Consider the following 13,298-nt stretch of genomic DNA (forward strand, 5'->3'; position numbering starts at 1 on the left):
GCCGGGTTACACGCACGGGCGGTGTTAGCTCCTATATGCAAAGATAGGTACTGAATGGGTCCCGGGCGACTGTTTTTACAAGGTAACATTTCTGAAGGAATAAGTAAAACTTGCGCAAATAGGGTGTCCGCAACCGGCCATAAATCTGGGGAAAAAAACCCGTAATTTTTGCACACATGCAGTAAATAAGAATACTCCTGGTTTTATACGTGTCTAGCCACAGGCCAGAAGTGAACAGAAACACCCGAGGTAGCGGTAGCGACACCGCTGTGTGCACAGATAGGCTTATTTTTTGCAAGTATATGAATGCATTCAGCCGCCTCTGACTTTAAAAACCCAGCACCGTGGTTCCCAGAGATGGCACTCGTGCAAAATATTACCGAAAGCCGTATTTCGGTCTTTTAAAAAAAAAAAAAATCATTCATGTCTGAATGCCAACGGCTGTTGCAAGGCGGAGTAGACGTTGTTCGAATTGGCAGCAGGGTGCGGGGCAATTCTGTCCGTGTATTTCCTTCCTTCGTCTGCTTACGTCTTTCCCGAAAGAAAATGCATTTCTCCAAATGTAAGTATTTAGACCCAAGGGCGGGTATGGGATGTTGAAGCTACCTCAAGAGTGTTTTTGATGGACTGTGTTTCAGTCCGGTTTTGTCCCTGACCAGAAAGGATGGAAGTTGGGATCTAGTGCTTCCCCTCACTTCATCATAGGCGTATAATGTAGAGCCGAAGACAATATGTGAATTTGCACGTACTTCGTGAGGTCAGGATGCACACGTGCATTTTGGAAGCCCCGTTGGCATTGTGTGATCAGAAATGGGTCGGTCACAGTGGCCAGCACACAGGGCTGAGCGCAGTTAGACGGTCCGATTGCAGCCAACTGCATTCTTTAGGCGTCATCATCTGTGTCACTGCTGGGTGCAGCTGAACTGCTGACTGCTCAGGAACCCGAGCCAAGTAAATCCCAATTTTTCTGATAGTTTTGTCCTGGAAGTGGAAAGAATGAGGCTCCTCAAAAACAGAAAAAAAAAAAAAAAATGGAACGTAAAGAAAAAACACTTTCAGTTTGCTGAATGCCACTAGAGTGTTCCGATTTCTAGAAGGTGCAATCAACGGTCTCTGAAGCTCCTGTTAGGATTGCACTGCCAGGTTTTACAGCCTCCATGGAAAGGATTGGTCTAAACATGTGGTACCATCCTACTCTGATCTGCCCACATACTCCTCCCTATTTTTTTTTTTCCTCTTCTAATGAGAAAATGCAAATGTGCATTCCCCTCTTCTCTATCCCTCCTTTATTCGCATAAGCCTGAGCGAGAGGATGCTACATCTGAAGTACAACAGGACTGACCCAGAGCTGGCAACATCAGCCGTTTTTTTAACCCCTTTCTTGACTCGAGAGCTTTTAAAAGGATAATTTATTTTAAAAGCACGCGATGATGAGCTAGTAATTATAGTGCTGAACAGTGCATGGTGCAGGAAGCTTCCAAACCGATGCGCAGTAGGCAAATATTGTCTCAGAAAAGAAAAAGCATCCTTAGGCTGAGGGAGGTATGCAAAAGGAGGTAAATGGGAGATCTTCAGTAGGAAGCAGATGTCAAAGTGCCATGTGTGCTCAGGGCATTTGCAATCTAAATATAGTGATAGAATCTGTAGTGATAACAATCACTAGGGATTTTTTCACCTGGCTGCCTGCTTGTCATGGAGATTGACATTGCATTTAAATGACAACAGTAACCGATTTCCCTAACAGGGATCTTTTGAGTGGTAAGGAGGGGAAAAAAGGCCTTTTCACGGGACTTCAGAAATGCGGAAGGGAACCAGATGAGGAACAGGAGACAGGTAGCAAGAAAACAAAACTTTGCTAGGAAGATGTGGCAGGGTGGGCATTGGAGATTGCCAAGGAAGCATGTTTGGAGCAACGTGGGGCTGTTGAGAGATTGGTGTGGGTCACCAGAAGCTGCCATCACCTCTCTGTGTCCTGCTTGTCCCATTATTTTTCCCAGTTCAGCTAGGTGATTCAGTTTTCATGCGAACATCTTGCCCTTCTCCCTAGTCAGACTTTCATTTCAGGATATGGGGCCTGAGGAAAAATGAGATGGAAGCTAAAGACAAAATAGGGACGGAGGAGTATGTGGTTGAGATGATGTATCTTGAGGTTCAACAGGATATGAAATGTTCAGATTCAGAAGTAAGAGAGGAGTGAGCCCGTATTTCTTGGTGACCTGCACTTAACAGCATCCAGCTAGGAGATGATACAGAGAATTCAGCTTCAAATGATCGTTTATGGTGTGAAGAAAGCAGTAAGATTTGTGGCAGTAAAATCTGGTTCAGCCAGCTCCATTACTTGGGTTGCTTTCTGCTGAGTCCAGGATGTCATGAAACGCGTTTCTTTTGCTGCCACCTGAAGGGTTGTTTTTTTCATCCTGTTCCTATCTCTGTATTTCAGGATCCTTTCATAGCATTTCATCTTGACAAGGCACTAGTGAGAAAGTACATGAGCCCACTCTTAATTGGGGAACTGGCACCAGATCAACCCAGCTTTGAGCCCAGCAAGAATGTAAGTATCTTAAAAACTTGATATTTGGGTTGAAATTCTGCTATTTAACATCTCTTACTGGCAGCCAGAATTCCCTGTACGTGAAATGATAGTATCTCCTAGAATCACTGTGTCGGTCTGAAGCTTCCCCTTGACTTCATGTCATTAGTAGTAGTCTTAGTGAAGATTTGTCTGCAGGTGACCCTCAGCTTTTCCCCATTGCCACAGTAGCTCCTCGAGGGGGGAAAACTGAGCTCCTGAGGCATTTTCAGACTAGCAGATACTCTTGGGTCTCCCCACAGAAAAAACTGGTAGAAGATTTCCGCGAACTCCGTGCAACAGTTGAGAAAATGGGACTTCTCAACCCCAACCGCACCTTTTTCATCCTGTATCTCTGTCACATCTTGGTGTTGGATGTTGCAGCCTGGCTCACCATCTGGTATTTTGGAGCATCCACAGTGCCTTTCCTCTTCTCTGCAGTTCTTCTAGGTACTGTCCAGGTAAGCAGCTAGGCAAAAAGGAGCCCCAGAAACACCAAAACCCAACCCTTTGAGACTTAGGTCCTTGTTGCCGTAAGCACAGAAGAAGTCTTATCTTCGCGGACTTCCCAAAATTCTGCTTCTCCCTGGGTTCCACCGAAGGGGCAACATTACAGTGCCACGACATGCTGCTTTGGTAGAGCAGGCTTTGCCCTGCTTTTTCCTTCCCGTAGTCCGTCAAAGCCCTCCTTATTCCCAGCCTTCTTCATACAATGAATGCCATGCTGCGCTTCTGAGGTCCCTTGTGCCAGAACTCCAAGGCACTGTGCAGGGGCCAAGCCACTGTGTTCCCATGGGAACCTGCAGCGAGTTAGAGGAGAGGGCAGAGCAGCTCTCAAAACCCCAGCTATTTCTCCTGTGGCCAGCTGATCCCCTTGGAATTACAAGTACTTGGAGGAGGCACCAGCAAGCTGCTCCTTAAAGGAGACTTTGTTGCCGACTTCAGTGCAGTTTTGTAAGAGAATAAATGCTGTTTCTGAGCTCTGTGATTTTTTTTTTTTTTTTTCACGATTTTTTCCTTCTTCATGAAAACAACTATCTGGGACTAAAAGTCATTAGGCAAAGTCTGGACTGCACTGGTATATAGTAAAAGATAAGTGGTTGGATTGGGTCTTAGTAGTGGAAATGCTCTCGCTATCCAGGGGTACGTTGCGAGGAGCGTGGGCGTGGGAGAAGAGAAAGCCCTTTTCAGATGCAGAGACTCCTGACTCTTCTTTTTCCCCAGCAGCATTGTTGGTTTTTTTTCCTTCCAGGCCCAGGCTGGCTGGCTCCAGCATGATTTTGGACACCTTTCAGTCTTTAGCAAGTCCAGGTGGAACCACTGGGTGCACAAGTTTGTGATCGGCCATCTGAAGGTGGGCATCACGATTTTTCCTTCTTCATGAAAACAACTATCTGGGACTAAAAGTCATTAGGCAAAGTCTGGACTGCACTGGTATATAGTAAAAGATAAGTGGTTGGATTGGGTCTTAGTAGTGGAAATGCTCTCGCTATCCAGGGGTACGTTGCGAGGAGCGTGGGCGTGGGAGAAGAGAAAGCCCTTTTCAGATGCAGAGACTCCTGACTCTTCTTTTTCCCCAGCAGCATTGTTGGTTTTTTTTCCTTCCAGGCCCAGGCTGGCTGGCTCCAGCATGATTTTGGACACCTTTCAGTCTTTAGCAAGTCCAGGTGGAACCACTGGGTGCACAAGTTTGTGATCGGCCATCTGAAGGTGGGCATTCGGTGCTGAGAGGGACTGCGAGAGCCTTGCCCGGGATGCTCTGCAGTCAAAACCATTCTCAGTATAAGAAGAAAGCAAATGCGAGGAACTGCTGGGGAGGGAGGACTAAGGGCAGAAGATACAACTTCTTTACGGCACTCTCTTCTCATCCCTTCCTGCAGGGAGCACCAGCTAGCTGGTGGAATCACCTCCACTTCCAACACCACGCTAAACCCAACTGCTTCCGAAAGGACCCTGACGTTAACATGCACCCCTTATTTTTTGCTTTGGGAAAAACACTCTCTGTAGAGGTGAGACCTGGTGAAGGCTGGGAGGTTATGGCATTAGAAGAAGAAAAAAGATCCTGAGGCATCACTAGCTTCCATATACTTAATGTGGCAACTGGTTTTTTTACGTTTTTTGCCCTAATACAATCTTGTTATGGGTTGAAATTTTCCAAATTTATTCTGAAGGTTAAAAAAACCCACCAAAACTGCTTCTGTAAAATGAGAAGTACATCCAGAAAATGGTTTGAGTTGACTTGCTATTTTATATAGTGCTACTTTCCTTCCACTAGTCCCTAATATTCCTTAGTAATACTTCAATACTTCTGGGATTTTTATATTCTTAACATTTCAATAGAAGTTATTTTTGCTATGTTTTAAAATAAGAATGTATATCACAATTACAAGTTCATATGTCTGATGAGAGACTTGCAGTTGTATGAAGAAGAGATTGCAAGGTTTTCTCTTTAACAAGATCAGCTTTGACTAATTGTAGTGTTTTGGGAAATGAAGCAGCAGATGACAAGGAAGGACTATCGGGAACTTTTACAATTACTGATCAAAGAAGCTGCTTCAGTGGTCTCAGTCTGACAGTGGATGTCAGACCGGGTACCACCTCGAGTCCGACGTTATTTCTGGTACAACTCTGAAATTAATTGAATGGCTTTAGCGTTTGCCGGTCCTTTAAAAAAATAGTTACATAAATTCATAGTGTCACCTGGCTTAAATGCTCTGATTTGCATTGAAATTAAGGGAGGGCTGCTCTTCCTAATTGGTTTGTACATGTACAGGGGTATAATGGAGTTCCTCAGGGAAGTCAGTGACGTGATCTGATATGTTTATACAGTGAAAACTGAAAAATTAGCAGTCTCGGAGGGAGGATAATTTATTCACCCCTGTTCCTGTGGACACAGTTTAATGTCTAGATGCTCATTTCTCTGCTTTGGAGACTAATTGCAAGTAGGTGGGAGTTCTACACACTGTCATCTTTGTTAATAGTGTCATAGGTTTTTCTTTTTTTCTGAAGGTCTATATTGGCAGCGAAGTGTTCTCAGTGCCTCATGTGGGTTTTGGTTTAAGTGTTGTTAGGCAGCTGTGCCCTCTGTAGGGAAAGAGCTTCCAGTGCACTTTGCTGTCTGTGGTGCAAGGGACTACCCAGCCTCTTGTGCATCCAAGGCAGGGATGAAAACTTATCAGAGCAGTCACAGACTGAAGTTCCGGGGGATGATGAAGCCAATGGCTTGGTGGATGCTGGCATGGTTTGACAGGACACCTCTTTCGAAGGTTAGGAGGTATCTAAGTGTGCGTTTCTTTGAAAGTGTAGGTAGGAGTGTGTGCACAGATGTCTTTAGCTGTCTTCACAGCCTGAGTAATTTGCTTATTTTAACAGCTTGGTGTACAAAAGAAGAAATTCATGCCTTATAACCACCAGCACAAGTACTTCTTCATCAGTGAGTAACCCTACCCTTTCGCAGTTGTATGGACAGCATTCACTCAACCCCTTCCTTTCCCAGTCCATCTCACTGGGATAAAAGGGCACCGTTAATGTCTCTGCAAATCTATTTCTCCACTCTAGTCGGTCCCCCAGCTCTGGTGCCTCTTTACTTCCAGTGGTACATATTCTACTTCGTGGTACAGAGGAAACAGTGGGTGGTAAGTCAGCTCCGCTTTGCCAATGGTGACTTCTCCTTGTTTTACAGATACATTTCAGTGCAAGAAATGACTGGGAGGAACTCTGGGCTGTGTATCTCTGTGGCAAGGGGTGTGGGTATACGATTTGGGAAATAATGTTTGCTGGGGGAGAGAGGGTACCTTCCGCACAGCCCTTCTCCTCTGTAAAAGATTCATTCACAGTTGGGTAACAAAAGATGTTCTCTGACGTTCTGGCTCGGTCCGGGGTGTGTGAGTGTCTGGAAGCATTCCTTCTGCAGAGTTGATGTTCATACAGAACTTGTCCTTCAGGTAGCATGAGAGTCTAGTTTAAGGTAGAAGTGGTCATTCTAGGCACTCTTTTTTTGTTTTCCCAAACCAATACAATAAAACCCTATGGGCACAGAAAAAGGGGGAAAGTAGCAGAAATCGGGGGGGGGGGGGGGGGGGGGTAAAAATCAAGTAGCTTTCAGGTAGCCTAAAGCTGAATCCTCGCAGTTCAGCGTGAAGTGGAATAGGGGATGTGTAGTAGACTTTCAGAGTTGTTAGGAAGATAGTTTGTAGGGGAAAATCTAGGACTTTGAGGAATAGCATGGTTTTTAGAGACTTTAGAAAAAATGCAGGAAAAAATGTCTCTTCTCTGAGATGTGGGGGTTAGAGATAAGGCATCTTGCTGTTTTATTCTTGCCTGGGAGGTGGGACCTTCAGGAGAAAATGAACATGAGGGAAATAAGAGATTGCAAGAAATGTGCAGAGGATCAAAAAAGGGTGAGATGGAGGTGAACCAGAGCTCTTTATTCTTTTAATTGGCTAGGTTTTTGGTTTTCTCACCGCTTTCTTTCTCTTTAGATCCAGAGGAAAATGTGATGCTTTAGAGCATGTCCTCTCTAGTGTTTGCCCTCTGCTGGGCTCATAAGACCAGGATAATTCCCGAGCACAGGAATGGCTGGGGAGCTGCTGTGTGTCAGACTGATTTGTGATGGGGCCGGGGAGGAAAAATCTGTCGGTAGAAGATATTATGGGAGGTTTTATAAGGGAGTGCCAGATAGAGTGGATGGTAAATTCAGAAGCCAGTAATTCTTCCTCTTAATGAAGTTTTATCTGTTCCCTATACTACAGGACCTGGCCTGGATGCTGACCTTCTACATCCGATTCTTTCTCACCTACTTGCCCTTACTGGGGGTGAAGGGTATCCTGGGGCTTCATTTGTTAGTCAGGTATCATTCAACTTATAATTCCTCCATTTTCTTTACCCAGTTTATATCGATCCTTCGTGTCAGCTTTTCTTCAGCCTCCTGGTTATCTTTCTCCTTGGCTCCCTGTTCTTCTGTCTCATTATGCCTTTCAGCAAGACAGAGGCGGTTGTCTGTCAGGCATGTGTCTTTAGAAGGTAGAAGGTGTGTGTAGGTCTGATCTGCTGATCAGATGTTTGGGGTTCCTGGTGTTCGTTTTGTCAAGCAACGACTAGCTTGTATGTGTACAAGTGTTTTGTACTGACTTGTTAAGGTAAAGGTGTGAGATCTGTACTGGTTTTGTGTGTGTTTGTATGCACAGGTTTATAGAGAGTAACTGGTTTGTCTGGATTACACAAATGAATCACATCCCGATGCACATCGATTATGATAAGAATGTGGACTGGTTCTCTACCCAGGTAAGACCTGCTTTCCAAAGACCTGTGAGTTCGAAGGTGAGACATTATAGTTCTGGCTATGTAATGCCCAAGAGAGCTGATCACAGAAGTGATGGGAACTGAGAGAGGAAAACGTAAGCAGCTTGGCCTCATTGTGTGAAGTGAGTGATTAGTGCAAAGAAAGAAGGTGCAGAAGTGCGATGGAAGCTTCAAATGCTGAGCACAAGTGCCTCAAGGAAAATAATTAGAGATGCTACAATGCTCTTCAGATAGAGAGCTTTCTGTGCAGGAAGGATGCAGATCTCTCTTGCGTGCTCTCTCTCATTTTATTTCTGAAGTCATTACACAGTTTTTTAAGTGAGGGAGGTGAAAGTCATGGTTGTTATGGCTTATCTCATTGAGGAAGTCAAGTCTGTTCTCCTAAACTATGTCCCTAACGATCGTATATCACAGCATGGCCATCTCGTGTTGACTGGAGATAGCTTTTGGAGTTGTTGTATTCAGCCAGAAGGCATGTGATGATATGGAACTTGTACCTGCTTACTGTTGTGTTTGGCACATGTAACAGAAGGGGCATTCCTAAAACAACACTTAAATGTTACTGTTTTTTTCCTCAGCTCCAGGCAACCTGTAATGTTCATCAGTCCTTATTCAATGACTGGTTTAGTGGACATCTGAACTTCCAAATCGAGCACCAGTGAGTTGAAGCATGGGTTGGGGATGGGGGGGTATTTCAAGGAGTGCTAGTTATACTAGGTCTGAAGAGCCTACAAGGTCCCTGTCTCTCTATCAGCTAATACAAGAACAAAAAATAATGTGGGTAAATTTTGTGCTCTTTATATGGGGATGGAATGGGAACTCCAAGAAACTTTTTGGAGCGCCAGTGAGCACCAACACCACTACAGATGTGAGTAGCATGGCACAGGAGTGAGAATTGCCAGCCTCCTGGTTAGTGCAGATACTGACTGAAGTGACATGAGAGGGACCACTACGGAGCACTAATGGCTATGGGCGCAAGGGGAGGTTGAGGCACTCCCAGGCTTAGGCACAGAAGAGGGGCAGGAATTCTGTGGGGTGATGATGGATGATGTTGAATCACCATATTCTTTTTCCACAGCCTTTTTCCTACAATGCCTCGACACAACTACTGGAAGGTGGCCCCTTTGGTGAAGTCCCTGTGTGCCAAACATGGTATTGAGTACCAGTGCAAGCCATTGCTCACCGCCTTTGCGGACATAGTGCAGTATGTATCAACCTGCTGCATTCCCTAAGTGACAGGTTTTACCGTATTATGGAGTAAACAAGCGAGGGACATGGGAAGGGGAGGGGCAGCCAGCTTGGATCACAGAAGTCCTGTGAATAATGTAGATGACTATGAAAGGGATTGGAAAACTTCAGCCACGGCGCTGGTTTCAGTAGCAGCAGACAGAAGGTGTCAGTAAGAACGACCTAATGGAGAGCTCCTTTTCTTCAGCTCTGAAGAGTCAGAGGTCAGTAGGATGCCAGGTTTGGCGCCTCTGGCTGTGAGTGTGCCCCAGGGAACAACGTGTTTTCATAGAGATGAGTTTGAACTGTCATTCATTCTTTCTTTTTTCTTTCATTCTTCCCTTCCTTGCCCCGCAGATATTTCTTATTCCATTGAAAAGTCTCTTCTGCCATGCTTGCTCCTTTTGTTTGCATTCTCATTAAGTTGTTTGCTTTAGCCTTCCAGTCTTTGTCTGATGTAGCCCCAGTGGTCTGCTGCTTCTTCAGCTTTCCAAGGAGCTGTAGTCTACATTGCCTTGCCTCTGAAGATCTCTGAGCAGCCTGATCTAGTTGAAGATGTCTCTGCTCATTGCAGGGGGGTTGGACTAGATGGCCTTTAAAGGTCCTGTCCAAGCCAAACCTTTCTATGATTCTATGATCTCCTTTGCTTAATCTATAGAGGGGAATTCTTCCCACAAGGCTCTGTTCCCTGGACGCTGTATTTCATTACCTTGTTTCTAAAGAAATGTGGTTCTCTCTTGGCAGCTCTTTGAAAGATTCAGGGGACCTTTGGCTTGATGCCTATCTACATAAATAAGCAGCAGTGGATCCTTACAGAGGAGTTCCCCACCCTTGTTGCCTCCTGTGGTGGTCACCATGAAGATACTGCACAGAGGAGAGAGAGCTGGCTAAGCCAGAGGTGGGGAAGTGGCGCAGCTTAATTCCATTGATGAATGCTACTAATACGATTTTTAAAAAGATGTGTTCTTAATTCTTCTTGTGCTTCTTTCATTCCTCTTCTCTGGTGCTGAGTTATGGGGAAAAGCTGAATGGAGGAGGTTGTGTTTGACCAAGCTGGAGGCAGCTTTGGGACTGGGAACAGATTCCTTTCTGCCTGCTGATACTTCATTTGCTGAGTACATAGGAGGGAAGTCTCTTATCTAACATAGGCTTTTGTGAGGTGGCTCTCACTGTGAATGTACTAAGAAAGTGGAGATAGTACGAAATCAAAGAACACGGGAGTTAGTGCAATGTGGAAGCAATAAGGAGTTGTGTAGGTACAGTATTTTCAAATACGTATGTGTAATTACCAATGGCAATAGAAGTGCCCAAACCAAGGGGCATTGGAGAGCACGTGAGAGCCCAAACCAATTTGTTTGTATGTGGGTGAGGCGGAGAAGGTGCAGGCAGCAGTTCTGTAGGAATAAGCATGAGGAAAAAGATCTAATTAGAGGCCTAATTGAGGTAGAGAAACAGGAAAGTGGAGGTTATTCCCCAGGCGTGTAGATGTGGGAGCTCGGCATGCCATATTCTGTACATTATTTGCCCATTCGTAACCTCCCATGGAGCCTCTGCAAGTGGTTTCCACAGTGCCATACTTCTGAGCGCTACTGAACCCTTTTACTGACAGAAGGGACAGAAATAGGGCACGTCCATACTCGGGATCCCTACAAGGTTGACTAAGGACGCAAAAGGGTAATCGGTCTGTGGTCACCTGAAGCTTCACTCTTTTTTGAACCTCCGAACTGATGAGTGATTTGTTAAGCGGAGAGAACTCCGGACTTCTGGCCCATGGAGCACGAGGTGTTCCTGTCTGAGCTGCAGACAAATTTAATGAAGTTGTAAAAGTGTTAGGGGTTGGAGTGCTGTTTAAATGCGTTTAACTTGTCAGTCAGCAGACGTCAGCGGGCTGCATACCCATAGGCACACATCAGCCAATACATTGCTGGTGTTTCTCTGTTGGATGACGTGCCTTCAAAACACACCCCAAGAGAGCACGTACTGTGTGATTTTATTGGCATGTTAATTAACCTTACTGCGTTTGCCGGTGTCTTTTCATTTACTACACCAACGTTCCAGATGCCAAACCAGGATATAGCACCTGGCATAGCACTAATGAAGATGGCTCCGTCACCCTGTTACCTCAGTGACGGGTGGCTTAGTCTCCAGAAGGGATGGGTTGATTTTGAGAACAATATGGTGCTTTTTCTGATCAACATCCAAAAAGAGGAAGGCTTGTGAGGGAATGGAAGAAATGCATCTTCCCAGGCCAAGAGTGCTGTTAAACACAGAATAAAATTGTAATGGAAATAAAAAAATAATAATTAAATCATTGATACCTGTTGATAAAGACCATAAAGAAAATGGGCCTTAGTTACTCTTCTACCTTGTTTTTTCCTGCTCCGTTTCTTTCCCTCTTATTATTAGAACTGTTGATGGAGGAAAGTCTAATAATAAAATTCCTTATGTTACCAATTATTGCTGTCATCAGAGTAAAATATGTCTGTTTAAGAGTCTGTACTCTCTAAAACATGGAACAAATGCCTGTCCACAGCTGCAGAGAGGGAACTATCATAAACCTCAGCATTTGTATTTCGGAGGAAGGGAATCAGCTTGTGTGAAGTATGCAGTATAAACAATTAACCAAAATTAATCCTCCCAAAACAAAACTGTACACCAGTTCTTCCTCCAGAATGAGGAGGAAAGGAAAGAAAGATCTACACCTGACTTCTGGAAGTTGCCTTACTTTATATGTAGGAAGGTACGCATGTCTGATGAAATCAAGAGCTGTTCTGTAAAGACTTAAATTCAACAGGCAATCAGCTCTCAGATGAAACTTCAGTGGCACTGCCAAAAGTTCCCTCTGACCTTGGAGTTTTGACCCTAAGCCACAGAGGGCCAGAAGCCTTGTTAAGCTAGTCAGGAGAGCTATTGAACTTCTCGGCTCCATAAGGAGCTCCAATCCCCCAGGCTAGGCTCTTCATACGTACGGAGAAAGCTGGACAAGTGGGGAGCTGCCTAAGCTAGGCAAGAGAAAATACTGAAGACAAGGAAGTCTTCAAAAATCCTCTAGAGATGTTCCATCTCCCTAACTCATTTCACAACTCTGAATTTTGTCCATTGGCTAAAACCACACAGACTGTCCTGGTAGCAAGAATGCTTCTATCTCCTCACGTTTTGGCCATAATTGCCAGGTTTAAGACTAAAGTTCACTCCTCCTCTCTGTGGCCCGGTGAACCTTTAATTCGGACGTGCAAGTAGAATGGTTTCAACAGGCAAGAAAGGTACTCTTCCTCCTTTGTCAGGACAGGTTTTCAATCATCTCTGATAAAAGGGAACAGCCTAAGCTTCTCTGGTTGCTGGATACTAGTGCTCTAGTCATGAAGATACTATAAAAGTGCAAGTACTTCCAACATGTTTTGAAGGAAGACAGCTAGACTTCAGCTCAGTTCATGAAGCTTTGAAAGTACTTACCAGACGGATTGTGGCAAATGAGGTAAGTAGAAGAAACGCTGCTTGTAGGTCAAGTGGGCCGCAAGTGCTCAGCAATGTTGAAGTGCTTGGTGTTGCCCAGCAAGTGGCTTTTTTTTGAATGTCCAGAGTCGGAACGTTCAGTATCTGGATGTTTAATTTTGAAAATTCAAATAAATTTGAGCTACCCCCTGGGCTAGGATGATCTAGAAGTTAACAGTTTTGAAGAGAATAATGTGTCTAAGTTCCACTTTAGTGCCTAAGACTTTGGAGACTCTTGTGTTTGCTCTGCCACGATAAAGACGAAACATCCACGATACAATAAACCAATTGCCTGACTAACCAGGAAAAATAACACGTATGAACTGATTCACAGTCCTAAAGGGTAAGACTGAACGGGGACCTGAATCAACGTAAGCAGCTCTGCATATGCTGAGTTTGCTAGAAGTTCTCCATGCGTATGACAGCTCAAGAGGAGAAATAAGCTGTACGACAGCTTCTTCAGTTTCTGTGATTACTCTGTTTATAGTCCACAGTGGCAGATTACCCTGAGACTTCGAATATTGAAATTTTACAACAATATTCAAATGCAAGTCCAAAACGCCTTTCACGTTCTCTGAACGTGCATTGAGATACATGTTCCTTTTTGGAACAACACCAGCCCCAAATTTGCCATTTAGTGGAAGCCCTTTGGCTTCACAGTTCAGCCTTAAAACACGGAACCCGAACATTGTGAAGTAGCCACAGGGTG

The 13,298-nt window shown here is 44.6% G+C and overlaps 1 protein-coding gene across 1 annotated transcript; it reads left to right on the forward strand.

Annotated features, from left to right (window-relative positions):
* Positions 1 to 2,243: 2,243 nt before the first annotated feature.
* Positions 2,244 to 10,136, forward strand: FADS1 (fatty acid desaturase 1). The gene is made up of 12 exons (XM_009289346.2): positions 2,244 to 2,294; positions 2,441 to 2,551; positions 2,833 to 3,030; positions 3,822 to 3,923; positions 4,450 to 4,578; positions 5,942 to 6,002; positions 6,128 to 6,204; positions 7,321 to 7,418; positions 7,756 to 7,852; positions 8,449 to 8,528; positions 8,949 to 9,074; positions 9,842 to 10,136. Exons 1-12 carry the CDS (start codon positions 2,244 to 2,246, stop codon positions 9,891 to 9,893), a joined length of 1,182 nt encoding a protein of 393 aa, XP_009287621.1. The 3' UTR covers positions 9,894 to 10,136.
* Positions 10,137 to 13,298: the final 3,162 nt, after the last annotated feature.

The sequence above is a fragment of the Aptenodytes forsteri genome, unplaced genomic scaffold, assembly GCF_000699145.1.
Source record: "Aptenodytes forsteri isolate BGI_AS27 unplaced genomic scaffold, ASM69914v1 Scaffold202, whole genome shotgun sequence".
In the NCBI taxonomy this organism is placed as follows: Eukaryota; Metazoa; Chordata; class Aves; order Sphenisciformes; family Spheniscidae; genus Aptenodytes; species Aptenodytes forsteri.